General features: G+C 50.9%; 5 protein-coding genes across 5 annotated transcripts; 3 read left to right on the top strand and 2 right to left on the bottom strand.

Annotated features, from left to right (window-relative positions):
• Positions 1–888: 888 nt before the first annotated feature.
• AUEXF2481DRAFT_40473 (uncharacterized protein) lies at positions 889–6,823 on the bottom strand. Its single transcript, XM_013488107.1, has one exon. It carries the CDS (start codon positions 6,700–6,702, stop codon positions 1,357–1,359), a length of 5,346 nt encoding a protein of 1,781 aa, XP_013343561.1. The 5' UTR covers positions 6,703–6,823; the 3' UTR covers positions 889–1,356.
• A 285-nt stretch (positions 6,824–7,108) lies between these two features.
• Positions 7,109–7,740, top strand: AUEXF2481DRAFT_40472 (uncharacterized protein; the record flags this gene model as incomplete). The annotated part of the gene is made up of 3 exons (XM_013488106.1): positions 7,109–7,264; positions 7,324–7,635; positions 7,691–7,740. 3 exons carry the CDS (start codon positions 7,109–7,111, stop codon positions 7,718–7,720), a joined length of 498 nt encoding a protein of 165 aa, XP_013343560.1. The 3' UTR covers positions 7,721–7,740.
• A 65-nt stretch (positions 7,741–7,805) lies between these two features.
• Positions 7,806–10,340, top strand: AUEXF2481DRAFT_240569 (uncharacterized protein). The gene is made up of 3 exons (XM_013488247.1): positions 7,806–9,676; positions 9,739–10,103; positions 10,204–10,340. Exons 1-2 carry the CDS (start codon positions 8,010–8,012, stop codon positions 10,022–10,024), a joined length of 1,953 nt encoding a protein of 650 aa, XP_013343701.1. The 5' UTR covers positions 7,806–8,009; the 3' UTR covers positions 10,025–10,103; positions 10,204–10,340.
• Positions 10,341–10,481: 141 nt separating this feature from the next.
• On the top strand, positions 10,482–11,990 carry AUEXF2481DRAFT_89237 (uncharacterized protein; the record flags this gene model as incomplete). Its single annotated transcript, XM_013488175.1, has 1 exon — positions 10,482–11,990. One exon carries the CDS (start codon positions 10,482–10,484, stop codon positions 11,988–11,990), a length of 1,509 nt encoding a protein of 502 aa, XP_013343629.1.
• A 1,973-nt stretch (positions 11,991–13,963) lies between these two features.
• Positions 13,964–15,539, bottom strand: AUEXF2481DRAFT_40468 (uncharacterized protein). The gene has a single exon (XM_013488105.1). It carries the CDS (start codon positions 15,432–15,434, stop codon positions 14,205–14,207), a length of 1,230 nt encoding a protein of 409 aa, XP_013343559.1. The 5' UTR covers positions 15,435–15,539; the 3' UTR covers positions 13,964–14,204.
• Between the last annotated feature and the right edge of the window lie 7 nt (positions 15,540–15,546).

The following is a 15,546-nucleotide window of genomic DNA, read 5'->3' as shown; positions in this document are numbered from 1 at the left end:
GTACATCACGTGCACGAAGCTATATAAGTCGCCTTAGCTACCACAGGTATACATGATAGCAGAGTTCTCGGTGCTGAGATTGACTTTCAGCTTTGCTGAAGAGCATAGAAGGAAGTACAGCGTAGATGTCAAGGGCCGGAGTTAAGGCTCTTGCTGTTCTCCGAATTCAAAGCAAGAGACAAGAGATGGGGGTTAACGAACCTCAGTCGAAGTAGGATGTCTCGGGTATCTCGTCTTTTGAGTTCGTGTTTAAAGGTTCTGAGGGAGTAGTACAAAGGCAGGGAGACACAGACCCTACGACCTGCCTTGTCATGCTCCATACTTCATGATCGAATCCGACGAGAGGGTGAAAAGCTGCGACAAGCTTGAATGATCGCCTTCGTGTCGGTGTATTGGGAGGATGAAAAGGATGTCAAGTCGATCGTGAATAACCTTCACAGTACTCCTTTTATACCTCTGATGATCACGTATCGATTCTAAGTACTTATATTCAACATGCAGCCATGGACTTTACTGTTGCTGCGTCATTGGGATTCCGAGAAATCATTACTCCCTATTGATACAGAAATTCAAAATATGGACTGTTTCATGCAGTGTGAGATAGATGGATATATGGCAACGAAGGTGTAAGTAATCCTGACTTCCACCACCTCTCACACATCAGTTATAATGCCAAAAGCAAGAGGCCATCACTATAAATGCATCTGAACTGTCACACTTCTTAGACGTCAAAAACATGACCAGTTCCCTAAAGAGACAGCATTCTAAACTTCCGTATCCACAAAGCGATAGAGATAGAAGTGGCTACATCATCCTAAGCGACGGAATCAAATAGAGCAGAGGAGAAACGCAGAGCAGAGACAGAGGTCAACAGACCCCACACAGAGCGGCGTATTCCCAAACCTATCCATTTTAGATCCAGGACTACTGAGAAAACTGTCAATCTAGCAGAGGATGGCAGGAGGAAGAAGGAGTCATTGACCCGCTCCCCCCTTCTTCCTTTGCTCTTCCTCATATCTTAGCGCTCTATCTACAAAGCGACAAGACCCTTAAGGTCCAGTGGGTCGAAGACTAACTCAGCGGTAGCCTGATAAAATAGCCGTGTAGGTCGATAAATCAGTAGCTACGGAGCCTGCGTTGATGTACTTTTATCTTCCAGCTCTCGAGAGACCTGAAGGCGGATCATCAACTTCACGGTCTCTATTTGATTTGATCTGATGCGTTCTGCTGCAAATGACTAACGAATGATATAAATGATACAATGCGGGAGATAAACCCCAGAAGCGAATGATAAAAGCACACAAAAAAGTCAGCGCTATGCAATACCAAGACACTCCACCAATGATCTCAACGGAGCTAGCGTACACGAGGACGATGACTACGATCCCGTCCGTTCTTGTCCAATCTTCCCCTTCTACTCTTGTCAGGAGGAGGAACATATCTCACACCCTGCAGTGCCCAATCCAAGAAATTGAGCATATACTCATCCACATGCCCAAACTCCTCCCCACCATCTTTGAGCTCTTGAGCCACTTCCAGTGCGTCGGCAGGTTCAGCGGGTGTGGGCGGCACACTAGTCTTTGGGGTCCTCGAAACCCGACTCTGGTTGGCGGTGGCAGTGGCAGTGGCAGTGGCATTGTTGCCATTGGCATCAAAGTCAAAGTCGTCTTCTTGACCTTCTTTGGCTTGTGCGTGGGCAGCGGCAACATCTTCGGCATCTTCAACTGCTTCCAACACTTTCTGTACGCTATGTTCGCCGACATTATTGCCAAACACTCTTTCTACAGCCGCACCAGCGAATGCATCGCCAAGAGCTTCATCTTCCACACTAGCAGCAGGAGCATTGAAGTAGTCAGTTGTGAACTCTCCTTCTTGAATGACGACTTCGTCAAGCAGACGTTTTTGATTCGACTTCCGCAGAATGTTGACTTCAATGGTGTGTTCACTGACGAACTTGTAAATGTGCACATCGCGGGTTTGACCGATACGATGAGCGCGGTCTTGACATTGCTTGTCCATTTGTGGATTCCAATCGAGATCATAGAAGATGACTGTATCTGCACCTGTCAAGTTCAGACCCACACCTCCCGATCGGGAAGAGAGGATAAAGACGTCGATGCGGGTATCGCGATTGAAGCGCTCCATCATATCTTGACGATGTTCAATCTTCGTGCTTCCATCGAGACGGAGGTAGCGGTAGCCGTGAATGTTCAGAAATTGTTCCAGGATGTCGAGGACCGAAGTCATTTGAGTGAAAATTAGAGCGCGCGAGCCACGTGTTTGGAGACTGCGCAGAAGTTCGGCAAGGCGTTGGAGCTTGCCGCAGTCGTATTGTAGAAGACGCCTGTCGGGAAATGCAATCGACAAGCGTACGCGTGATTCGTGGAAAGCATCCGGTTCAGGTGATTGAGAAATTGACTGCACACCGCGAATTGTGTTTCGAGGGACCATGTAGGGCAAAATATCGGGAGCCACTGCGTTCGGGGTGATGCATGCAAACTTGCGAATGAGAGTATTCATCGACAAAGATCTCTGATCAACACTCTTGACCATGTCGAGGATTAGAGAAGAAGAGTCCAGGTACCACTCTGAGTGCAGAGCTTTATCTCTCGGAGGTGCTTGCCGCAGTCGGTCTGACGTGTATGTTGTGCATCGCTCAATGAGGTCAGTACCAAAGACAGGCGCAAACTCAGTCCGCTGTTCTGTCAAGAATGCACATTGACGCAGGCGGTTCAGCTTGTCCATTGCAGTCATATGGTTTTGTTGTCCAATGACAGACGTGAAGGATGAACTGTCGAGCGTATGGATACCCAGTCGCTCGACTTCCCTCCGCACAATCTGGTCCATAGCCCGACTAGCTCTGAGTTGTTTGCTACGTCGAACATGGTACCTTGACCTCGACTCTCGAGACGTCAGATTGAGACTCAGGAAGTTCAGATCGAGCACCTCATGAGGATCTTGATTCAACATCTTCCTTCGCAAGAACAAGTCCGTAATCTCAAAGTCTGCTGCAATTGACCGTGGCTGACGCGTATAAGGCTTCTTCATTGCATAGGAAGTTACGATAGGACGTTCTTCGAAAAGGTCTGGGTGGTTGCAGACCTTTCTCAGCGACATCAGGGCTTGCGAGACACTGATCATGTTTCCAGAAGTCAACTTGGCTTTGGTGTCAGAAAGAGCCATGAACGAATCATAGAGCTGACGTTGACGTTTTGAAAGCCTGCAGATGACCGTGTGCTCGTATTTGCCCGGCAACTGTTTCTCGACCGAGGACTTCAGACGGCGCAATAGGTATGGACGAAGAGAGTGGTGCAACTTGTTGACAATATCCTGAGCTTCATTGCCAAGTTTACTCTTACCATCGACGAAGATCTCATCAACGGGTCTGCGGAACCATTCTGTGAATTCTTCAAGATCGCCCATACCTTGACCGTCTTGACCAGCAGTCAGGAAGGTGAGGAGCGACCACAACTCGATGATGCTGTTTTGAAGCGGCGTACCGGTCAGCAGGAGTCGCGCATGAGTCTTGAGTCTGATCATGGCTTGGTAGCGTTGCGAATTAAAGTTCTTGATGTTGTGCGCCTCATCCAGAATCATGTAATGCCATTCTGGCACTCTGATAGCCGGCAGATCTTTCAAAATAAGTTGATAAGATGTAATGACGACGTTCCAGATGTCAGGGTTACTCCAACCTTTACGCTTTTGCGCTCTCTCCTCAACAGAACCGTAGTATGACAAAACTTTAAAACCAGGCAAGAATTTTTTGAACTCCATTTCCCAGTTGAGGATGACTGAGGTTGGTACAACAATCAGATGAGGACCCCAGATGTGGTGTTCTTCGGCGAGATGGGCTAGAAGAGCGATCGTTTGGATCGTCTTACCAAGGCCCATCTCATCTGCAAGGATACCATTGGTCTGGTTGGCATAAAGCTTTGCAAGCCAGTCCAGACCTTCGTGCTGGTATTCTCGGAGAGTACCTCGCAGAAGAGAAGGTATCTTGACTTTGGACGACTTGCCAGGTTGAGGCGTGTCACTAGTTTCGGACATCCTGTCAGCTTCGTCGAAATCGACACTAGTGGTTGATTCAGCTTCAGTAGGCTCGATAGTAGTGTCATCTTTGGGAGATGTTTGACTACTTCTGTCTCCTGCGTGCGAATCTGCCGATAGCAGGTTGTGATGAGGACTCAGGGACTGGGCGTGTGTTTGCGATGTACCAGCGTCCTCGATATTTGTATTCGCTGATATTGCCTGCGGATGGTGTTGTTTTGCAGATGCAACTGACTGTGCGTTGTGGACGTCTTCTGACATGATAGGCTGGGGAGCTTCAGTAGCGGACGATTGGTTATTGTTGTCGAGCGGTGTCGCAACACTGTCGGTATCATCGACATCCATAGCTTCTGATGCTTCCACGAAGGTCTGGTCATCAGGCTCATCGGCGCCTTTCACATTTTCCGAGAGGCTTTCATCCGCTTGCGCAAGCTCATCAGGTTGGTCGAGAGTGTCGGTCGCTTCTGCTGGCTGATCTTGGATTATCGCGGATGCGCGTTCAACTTCCTCATCTTCCTGCTCAGACATCTCCTCGGCGTCCTCAGATGCTTCAACACCCTGCGTCGCTTGACTCTCCTTCGTCAAGGATTTGCGTCCACCAAAGAAACCAAGCAGACCACCATCATCTTCGCTCTCACTTTCTTCCTCCTCCTCCCTCTCGTCTTCACCATCTTCCTCCTCGTCGCTCATGTCTTCATCGCTCATGTTGGTAGACTCGTCGCTGTCGTCAAGGAGAGCATCATCAACTTCTTCCAATTGGACCTTCGAGTAATCTCGCTCCTCTTCAAGCGGTTTATTTTCGTCTTGCATGTCATCATTCTCGTCTTCGTCGTCGCTCTTGTCTGCTTTCGTCAAGTCTGCAATACCCGGATCTTGATCGTCATCTTCGTCAACGTCCATGTCACTAACATCGTCGTCGGATTGATCTTGTGGTATGTCTGGAATATTGCTGTATTTTCGTCGAAGTGCCTCCGGAGACAGGTTAACATCATCGTCTTCGCCTTCCTCGGCATCACTGCCTTCAGACTCGGATGAGGTCATACGATGATCTTCTTCGAGGCTTCGGTCTGACGCGTCCGAGTCATCTTCATCGCCGGAAATACCTTCGCTGAGACTGACTTGGTCATCGTTCTCATCCTCATCGCCGTCGATCGATAGACCAGAATCCAGCAGGGCGCGACGCTTGTCTAGCAGATTTGTCGACTTCTCCAGCATACTCTGCATCTTGAGCTCTCGTTCAATCCTTTGCTCTTCCTCGTATCGCAATGCTCTCCGACGATCGATCTCGGCACCAACAAGATCCCATTTCCGTTGGATGTCCTTGACAGTCTGGCGGTAGATGAGTCTGTACCACTCGTTCTCCTGCTTTTCCTTCTCTTCTTCAGTCTGAGGTTGTCTCTCCTTCCATTTTGCCAGACAAGCGTATGCGATCTTCTTGGCGTTGTCCACGTGTGCGCGTTTCTCCTTGTCCATTAGCGATCGCAAGAAAGCGCCCTGAGTCCAAAGATAATCCCAGTGGTGGTATTGCTGTGCTGGCTCTTTCTGGTCGTCTGGTAAATAGATCGAACTCTTCTCTTCGCTCAGAGGGCCACCTGGCTGAGCAGCTTCCAGAATCCTCAGACGTGCCAAAGCTTCCTTCTCAGCTCGCTCTTCGGGTGCCTGTTCGACCCTCTCGGGTGCGCGTCGTTCAAGGCCTTGGTATCTGTCGTCTTCCCTGCTCTCGTATGCAACCTCTTTACTCTTCTGGTCGTAGTGGGCGATAATATCTTCCAAAGACTGAAAACGTGGCGGTTGGACAACATGGCCAGGATGGCGAGATGAAAAGGAGAACTGTGGTCGCTTAAGCTTCAGCTTGATGCGCGGTGTCGATGAAGCCTTTTCGGGTGAAGCGGGAGCTTGCGACTCGGTGGATACTGCTTGCTCAGCTTTGGCTGGACGGCCGGCTTTGCGCTTGACTTGTGGTGACGGCACAGGCGGAGCGGGTTCCTCTTTCTTGACAACTGCAGGCGATGTTTCAAGTTGCTTGATTCGGGCAGATACACGAGACGGGCGTGGTGGAGTCTTCTCGCGCTTGGGCACTGGCGTCTCCTTCGGCTTCGGTTGACTTGTCTGTTGAGCAGTTTGAGCATTCTTCAAGACCGAACCTTTACTTGCCGGTGTCTTTGCGGCAGTCTTTTTTGACTTCGGAGTTGACTTCTCAAAGACCGGAGGTGCAGGGGCATTGACGCGGCCTGATCTTCTCTTTCCATTGTCCAAGATTGTGGTAGGACCATCTGCGGCGAACGACTTCCATGGCGGCGAGATGGGTTTCGAAGCTGAACGCGATCGGGATGCAGATTGGAGCTCGGCAAGCTTGCGCTTCTTACTGTTGGTCGTGGTTGGTGTCGAGAGTCGGCCAGACGCGTCAAAGTCGGCTTCATCCTCGGAGCTAAGGGGAGAGTCGGAGTCGACAGCAGCCTTGTCGTCAGCGGAGGCAGGCGGTATGGAGTCGGTCACATCGGTGTCGGGTATTGGAGTGTCGTCGACGGCATCTGCGTTGTTGACGTTCGTGGAGTCGTCGTCTTCAATCTTTTGATGAAAGTCGGGCGGAGGCGGACTGGGGCTTTCGTGGCCATCACGGGCGCCCTCGTGCAGCGTGACCCCCTCAATCTCCATCAAGGCCAATCGGGCCTCGTTCAAAAATGAGAGCGCTGGAAGCTCAGAGGATGCTGACTATCATGCCGCTTTCAGAAGTGCAATATCGGACGTAGTTGGGTAGATATACAGCAAAAAGACGTCACGGCAGCGGATTGTAGGTGTATGAGCAAAAGTTCGTGGTCGTGTCAATCTAGCGTTGATTGCTTGGCGCGTTTCCCGCTCTCTTGCTGCTTGCAAATCTATGGAGATGGAAGTTGCCGCCCATCGCGGCTTCCGCGCTCCGGCCAGCCAAGAAGCGCGAAGCTGATGACCGCAAGCGCATACCGGTTCAAGGTGTTTGGTAATTGACGATTGCTGCCACCACATCCCACAACGTACGCTCACGCCTGAAACACCTCTCGAACATCCATTGACGTCTCTCCAGATGCTCTCCCGCAGACTCGCCGCGGCACGCCCGCTCTCCAGCGCCGTGCGAACTGTCGCTCCCCGCACCACCCTCACACAACTGCGCTTCGCTTCCGAGAACAATGCCAACAAGGAGAACTTTGTCGGTGAGGTCGCTGTGGAGGACATTGGTATGGTGCGTTATCGAATTCTTGCTGGGCTCAACACGGACGCGAATTGACCAGGGCCAAACAGAACGGTGGATACGTCAACCCCCCAGCAGTCAAGCGCGCTTTCCGTGACCCTTACGACAGCTGGTGGGATCCGCAAGAACGTCGCAACTTCGGCGAGCCCGTCCATGAGGATAACGACACTCTTGGCATCTTCTCGACCGAGCCCTACACCCACTTCAAGCCTGGTTTCGGTGCCGTCCTCCTCGGTACCTTTGTCGCATCTGTCTTCGTTCTGATGGGTGTTGTTCGCCAATACTACCCCGACAAGGCCTCCGTTCCCAGAACTTTCCCCGGTGGCCTCGACAGGGAACTCGGCGGCGCCGGCGCTGTCATTGTGAGTCTTGAATGGGATATATGGCAAGGAGAAGTGCTGATTATTGAACCCACAGGCCCGCACCGACGAGAAGGAGCCTTTCTAGATAAACATGTGTCCATACCCAATTCTACGTCTTTTCTTTGTCATCATCATTCATAGTAATCGTGACATTTCTCGATGGTAGGTGTGAGATATGTTGAACGTCGCCCGTAAGTGCTTCTTTCAGCAGATGGTGGTCTGGCCGAGCCACAACAACCTGCCTTGGCGTGCCATAACACCATCGTACCTTCCTTGTATCTTTGTTCGATAGCCTGTTACGACTTCCCCCAGGAAACCTTTACACTCAACTTCTATCTAAACAATTTTGCCGGCACGCTTCCTTGCACATCAACATGAGCGAAGATACTCGCCAACTGGTCCTGCGTATCCAAAGCGAGGATCTGGCTACTCTCTGGGCCTCATCCGAAAATCAAGCTGAAGTTGATGCTACTCTACGCGTCTACCGCCGGCAGCTAAAACTACTGGATGCTTACCTGGAGAATCCTCGCCACCACGTACTCATATCAGATGGTTCGGACGCTGCCAACAGTAACGGCGTGCTTCCGATCGAAGATCCGAATGCGTGTTTGTTGACCGTGGATGGCGACGTCCATCAGCAAGGAGATGTGTATCCTCGTCACGACACGCCCTCGCGCTTCGCATCTGCGGCTTCCAGCCCATTTCTTGTCAGCGCGACCACTGCTCGTCCACCTCCCAAGCTCGATGGTCCACCGCGTGTTCGCCTTCCTCCACCTTCCAGTCGGACAGCCTCTCAGTCCTCGATCAAACCAGTCGTGCCACTTTCCCGCCGTTCAGATGTCCCTTCCGCCCCTGCCGCGATGCGAGGTGTGAAACTCAATCCTTTCGTGCAATCACCACCGAAACGATCTGCAGATCATTTCGCAACTCCCAATACTTCGCCGTTCAAGAAACGTGCAACTGCTGTCGTCAAGAGAGAGGTTATGGATGAGCCCACGTTGCCTTCGCGGAATGAAACAATCAGAGACAAGCTACAGAAGCTCAACTCTTCAATCTCGTCACGACTCCAGACCCCGGACCTGTCGAAGGTCGTTCATACATCGCCCAACAAGATCTTCGGTGTGCCTAGCCAGCAATTATCTGAAGCACAATCTCGTCCGTTTCACTCAGCATCTCGTATTCAAATACCTACGGGTCCCAAGATTCTTCTCCCCTCTACGTGGCGTACTCAGGATTCTGAGCCCTCTCATTCTGGCCCTAGTCTCGGAGCTCGACCTTCGACAAGATCTCCCATTGGTCTCAATCAAGCAATACCCTCGCGGAGCCCTTTTTCGAGCTTCGCTGAGTCTGCAACTACGCCCATACCTGTAACAAGCTCAGCTTTTCGGTTTGGCGCCCCGTCGGAGGTTGCGGCTTCTGCGACAGCTAAACACTATGGTCGCGACACTGGATGCGAGATCCCGTCCAAATCAACTTCTAGCCAGGCTGACAAGTCTCCGCGTCCCAAGCCGACCGTCACAAAGACGCCATCCAGCCTCGAAGAGCCTCATCAAGAGTGTACCGTTTGCTGCCGCGTTGAACCTACTTCCAAGATCTACGTCTCACCTTGTGGGCACCGATACTGTCACAAGTGCGTAAGTCATCGGTTCGAAAGTGCTTTGCGCGACGAGACTCTCTGGCCTCCACGGTGCTGCCGCCAAAACTGGCCTGATCCACCTGTGTTCCTAGATATCTTGGAGTCCGAGATCTGCACTCGTGCTTTCTCCCGAATGGTCGAGGCCAGAATCCCAATTCGGGAAAGGCTCTACTGTGCTGGCTGCTCGGCGTGGATTTGCAATAGAAATTCGGTTGCCAACGTGCGCTGCAACAACTGTGGCACTTCTACGTGCGCTAGTTGCAAGGCTGTCAAGCACGACGGTGCGTGCACGATTGACACTACTGATCTGGTGGTCCTTCGTGAGCTCGCCAGCATAGAGGGTTGGCAAGAGTGTTCTCAGTGCCACCGCTTCATTGAGTTGACCGACGGCTGCAACCACGTGCAGTAAGTTCAGGCGCTCTGCTTTTCGAATTCGCCGAAGCCTACGAGTCGCTGACAGTGCACAGATGCCGATGTGGATATGAGCTATGCTTCCAGTGTGGCCAAGAGTGGAACAAACTTAAAGGATGTTCGTGCGAGTTGTTTGATGCAGACTGGCTGCAGAAGAGAGAGGAAAAGAGAGGCTATGCTCGCATCTGGAAGGTTCGATGCAACCATGCGACCACGGATCCTGTGAGGAACGTCTCTGACGAGAACTGCGACAAGTGTGGTGAGCTGGCCGTGGATTTCTTCTACGAGTGTAAGGAATGTCTTGATCGGTATTGTCGCGAGTGTGCTTGGTATAGGTTGTAGTGGGCGAGCGAATGCTTTCTACTAAGAAAAAGTGTGCCCTCGGTCCTGTCTATAGCTTTCAATTGCTCTTGTTCGAGTTGTAAGTCTCCGTCATGCATCCTGTCCAAACATTTCAACCGCGCCAAACATCCCATTGGCCTAAAGTTGCGTCTAACTTAGCACGGCGGCTTGCTTTTGAGCTTCTCGCCTGATTACAACAGGATCGACCATCGAGCAACTCTCTCATGCACCGCCAGTGACGTTGTCTGTGCCTTCCAAGCATCTTACTTCACATCAAGCCTCGGTACCTTCCTCATCTGCTACACCAACATATTCGTACCGCGCTTTCTGTATCTGTTCACCTCGCCGCGCTTTCCACATCGGCTTTTCCACTCCTACCTTCCAAGTCTTCTGCTTCTTCACTCTACAGCAGTCTTCACTTCCGTTCCTCACGCGCTCTTTCCTGACCACCACCATCATGGACGACGAAGAGACACGCAAACTCATTCTACGCGTGCAGAGTGAAGACCTCGCATCCATCTGGAACGCCGACAACACAGAAAGTCCTGATGGCCTTGAGTCTGATACCAACATGGCTATGCGCCTCTTCGGACAAGAGCTCTGCACCGCTGAGCAGCAAATCGATGATCGCCGCGTAGCTAGGGCAGTAGCTCTGGTTGGTTTTCGACAAGATGTTATTGTCCGCGCTGATGGAGTGGAAGCGAGACGACTGTACCAGGAGCTCAATCCAGATGAACCACTCCCTACACATGCCGACAACGAGGGAAATGTCCTTGTTGTAGATAATCGTCAGCGCATTCCTTCTGATAAGATGGAAAGTGGACCTTCCCATGTCGCCCATTCTCTGTCGACCGCTGGACTCTTTGGACTTCCGAGATCTGGTCTCAAGCGCTCTGCAGACCATCTGGACGCGCTGTCAGAGCCGCCCTCTAAGATGCAAGCGGGTGAAGCCACGGATTCGACTATTCCACCCAGAGCTCCTGGTACGCTCAGTAGATCTGCCCGCGGTCGTGCTCATGCGCAGATGTTGACCCCTCGCACACCGGAGGACACTTCTCCTCAGATGCAAGTTGCAGGTCTCAAAAGACCTGCTGAAGATCTAGATCCCAGCTTACATCCTGCAAAGAGACAAACCACTTCGACCAACCACTCATCCAGTGCATTCGGACCTACAAGACCTGCCTCTGCGTCTGGAACGGCTACTCCGACTGGTCCCGTAAGGCACGTTGATTCCACTTCAACGCCCGACTCTTTCTTTCGCTTGGGCATCAAACAGCCAGTTGAGTCAAGAAACCCCTTCTTTGGAGCTCCAGCGACCGAGACTTCTTCTAGAATGCGACCTCCAGAAGGTACTGCTGTCGGACTCACTACTGTCATTACCCCTGTCGAGTCACTATCTCTACCTGCAGCTCAAGCAAGTACCTCGGCGGCTTCATCATATATGAGATCAGAGCAAGAACTGGAAAATATCTACAAATGCTGCGTATGTCATGAGAAGGAATCTTCGGAGAACACTTTCACGGCGGAGTGCGAAGATCGTTACTGCCGCGACTGCATCAATCCGTTCCTCCAGAGCGCTTGCCGTGATGCGACACGTTGGCCTCCTCGATGCTGCAGAAAGACTCTTCCCTTCGAGGATATGCGTCATCTTCTTACTGCAGATGTTCAAGCAGAATACCTTCTCAGACAGAGCGAGGCGAACACTCCAGCCTCAGAGAGAGTCTGGTGCGTTGGTTGTTCAAAGTTCATCTCGGCTTCATGCATCAACGGAGAGGCTGCGACCTGTAATTTCTGCCATGCTGTCACTTGCGTGGTGTGCAAGAACGCTAAACATGAGGGACCCTGCGCCTCCGACGAAACAGAGTTGGAGGTTCTGAGAGCCATTGCCAAAGAAGAAGGATGGAAAGAGTGTTCTGCGTGTCACAGCTTTATCGAACACGTCTTCGGATGCTGGCACATGACGTGAGTGCCATTTCTCACGGCACTGAAGTTCGTCGTTCCGTGCTAAAAAAATTCAGATGCCGTTGCCTGCATCAGTTCTGCTTCCTGTGCAAGATGGATTGGAAAGAGTGCAGATGTCCCTGCAGTGATCCAAACTACTTGCTGGCCAGAGAAGCTCGACGAGGCATTGCGGATGTCGAGGAAGGTATGTGCGGTCATCGAAATCTCAGATATGTCACTTGCAGAGACAACTGTGACATGTGTGGATTCTGGTTGAAGAGATTCCTGTTCCAATGCACTGAATGCCGCAGTCGTTTCTGCCGTTCTTGTACTTCGTGGAGACTCTAGGGTTCATACCTTGATAGCTCGGCAATTTGAGCTCAGAGAGTGGCGATGGTTACTTCATGTATCGACGGTTTCTTTTCTCTTCTTTCCTGCAGTACGCTTCTTATCTGTCGACTGGCTTTCCCCGTCCTTGCTGTTTCATCTCATACAAGCTATACTTGTCTGCGTTCCAGATTCCAAAACACCATAGCTAGACAAATTTCACCTTGCTATCGAAGCTCTCTTTGCTCTTCTCTATTGCTAGAGTCCTCGCTCTTGTGATGTTGCAGATCGCACAAGTTGTTGGTCATGTCAAAATCGTTTCCTTTGGTAAGTGGTCTAACACGTCAAGCTAGCAATGAAAATCGACGCCACTACCCTCGACACCTAGATAGTCCTCGAGATGAGAGCCTTCGTCCCTATCGTTCTAAACAAGCGTGATACGGCGATGGAATGTTGGACAGTGGCAAATTGTCTAGTCGTCCTCGCAAAGGTAGCAGAAAGTGTTATCGTGAATACGAGTGACTGCGTGATTATTGAGGAACTAAGGCGAATGGAGAAGGAGACTCACATCGTGTGGTTACAACCACCAGTTCTTTTCAATGATTCGAGTGTACTTTGTGCATTTTTGCCAATGCATCTTCTTCGCAAGTTTTTCTCGAGTAGTGATGCACTCGGGAGGCTCGCAAGCAGCGTCGTAGGCTTCTCGCTCGCATGCCGCATAATTCGATGTTTCACACCTGCTGTACTACAGTCTCTTCTCTAAAGGTCGATAGGCCGACGAAGGAGGTCATTTATTTCTGAAGCAGTAGATTCTGCTTCAGGTTTAATGCTGTACCCCCCTTTCTTGCGGTGTAGGCATAGTTGATATCGGTAAAGAGGTGCTCTCTGGCTCGTCGAAAGGAGAGCGCATCATCCATGGCTGCAGCATATCGCAGGGTGTGCGGCCTCGCGCCTGAGCATAATAGCAACGACCCACAACAGGTAAGTAACCCTCCCATCTGGTTCGCTGCCTTCCTTGATACTCGCGCATACTAATCCAGGATCTGCGCTAAAGCACAATACCTCGGCCACGTGCGATTGTTGCTTTGGGGAGTTCAAAGCTTGCGTTGAAGGAAGGGTGGATGGAATGCGGCTCATGCCACCGCACCATCTCTCTTCAGGAGGGATGCAACCACATCACGTCAGTCACTCGATCAAATATACCCCATGACCCGATGCTGATCTCTGCGTAGTTGCTTGTGCCGCCATGAATTTTGCTACCTCTGTGGAGCCCAATGGAAGACATGCGCTTTCCCCACCTTCAATCCTCAGATCCTAGAACCCCAGCAGCTTGCAGACCTCCAATTGGCAGATCTCTCTTGTTTTCGGTCTTGTTCTTCCTCGACTTCCTTTTTCCGGAGGCTCTTTATCATCGCTGGTTCTGGTTTGTATCTCCTTTCTTGAGTATTCAGGTAATTGGCCTTGGTAATGATTAGTCAGTAATCAGTCAGTCTTTTGTTAACTCATCATTCCCTCGTCTTTGATTTCTAGTCTGCCATGAGGTCGATGATTTTGTGCTTTGCATGATGTGACATGTCGCAACTATCAAAAGGTATCAAGACAGCCTTGCTCGGGGGAGCGAAAGATGTACTCCACGAAGAAGGAAGCAAGATGAATTAATCGAGTTTCAGAGCTCAATGTTGCATTTTGATACCGGTGTACGTAGAAATACTGAATATTGACTCCCCTGCGGTTGAAGTAGAACCCTGGTGGTCCTCTATGTCTATTCGAGTCTCTTCAACAGTCAAGTTCGGGCCAACATCGAATGGTCGTTTGCCTTTCAGACTCTCAACATATCTTCCTGAATCATCATCTCAAATCAAACTTGGATCCTGTAGTCGTTCTCGGAGTTGATCTCTCCCGCTACGTCGCCTCATGAGAAGCGCCTCTCGGTCTTTCTGACCCTTTCGGCTTCAAGCCTTGGTGCTCCAGCTCTGACTCGCGCTCGTTCAAATCTTGCCAATCTGAGTCTTCGTGCATCAGCTCGCATTCTTTGTACTCGGGCTTCCCTAGCGGCAGTTTCTGCTAGTCGAGATTCAGCTGCGGCGCCGGCTTCTGCTGCGAGCCTGGCTGGCGTCCTCAGCGCTTCATTACGTCTCTCGGCGACGGCATTTGCTCGATATCGTCTGAATCTGACTGCCTGTTGGTCCGCTGTATCTCTTACCATCATGCCGGTGTATGCATTTTCGAAACGGGCACACCTGCAAGAACCAATCTGTCCTCCGCACTGAAAACAGAAGTCATAGCCGCAGCGACAAGTCATATGAGAACATCCTCCATCTCTCTCGATCATCTGTCTGCATCCGCCGCAGCGTTGCCACTGTTTCTCGTGTGATAAACAGAGAAGCTCCTGCATTGATGCGTCTGGCGGCGGACAGGTCGAGGTATCGTGAGCGACGGCTTTGCAAACTACGCAAGTGATTGTGCCACAATCATGGCAAGTCAAGTTGCGAAGCTTGTTCAACGTTTGCGGTAGATGTGCGCTGCATCTAGAATTGGAGCAGTATGTTCGTCTTGCATACGGCATCTCCAACTCCTCGATCAGAGGTGTCAGTCTCTGAATCTCTCGCTTGCTCAGGTAGAGCTTTGCGAAGTCAAAGGAAATAACGTATCCAGCGCAGCATCTGACGGGCCAAGAACTTTGATTTTGGATGCTGGAGAATCTTTCCATTATGCATGGGATGCACCAGCTATGACCACAAGACAGGCTGGCGATATCGCTTCCTATATCTTCGTAGCAGATGATACATCTCCGTGCTTCGAATGGTGTCGAGTCGTGAGAGGAGCTGTGGTTCTGTGGTCCAAAACCACTTTGAGAGTTGTCGTATTGCTGAGTAGTGTTGAAGTGCTGTGGTCCAAAGGCGCTTTGGACATAGTCGAATCCTTCGGCACCGTAGGTAGTTTGTGACCAGAAATCTCGACCAGGCCTGGGAGGCTCGATGACGTTGGCATGGAATGGCAAAAGACCATGTCGCATTATGTCCAGACTCTGAGGGTAGCCGTCCCACTCCTGTTCTCCAGAAGGAAAGCTTGAATCACGTGTGTAGTGAGACTGGTGAAACCTCTGTTCGTGAAGTCTCTGGGATTGATGGTTCTCTTCCATATCGTGCTATAGACGCGTACCGCTCACGGATTTCGATTGCGAAGTGAAGGTGATGATACTGAACAGAAGATGAGCTCAATCCCAAATACAGAGGAGGAAATTTCAATGGAGA

This window comes from Aureobasidium subglaciale (genome assembly GCF_000721755.1).
Source record: "Aureobasidium subglaciale EXF-2481 unplaced genomic scaffold scaffold_11, whole genome shotgun sequence".
Classification (NCBI taxonomy): Eukaryota; Fungi; Ascomycota; class Dothideomycetes; order Dothideales; family Saccotheciaceae; genus Aureobasidium; species Aureobasidium subglaciale.
The sequence above is the reverse complement of the archived record's forward strand: the minus strand, read 5'-3'. Positions and strand labels throughout refer to the sequence as shown.

Coding starts and splice junctions, on each gene's coding strand:
- AUEXF2481DRAFT_40473 (XM_013488107.1), bottom strand. CDS start 6,702: ATGGAGATTGAGGGGGTCACGCTGCACGAGGGCGCCCGTGATGGCCAC.
- AUEXF2481DRAFT_240569 (XM_013488247.1), top strand. CDS start 8,010: ATGAGCGAAGATACTCGCCAACTGGTCCTGCGTATCCAAAGCGAGGAT. Junction 9,677..9,738: donor GACGGCTGCAACCACGTGCA/GTAAGTTCAGGC, acceptor GACAGTGCACAG/ATGCCGATGTGGATATGAGC.
- AUEXF2481DRAFT_40468 (XM_013488105.1), bottom strand. CDS start 15,434: ATGGAAGAGAACCATCAATCCCAGAGACTTCACGAACAGAGGTTTCAC.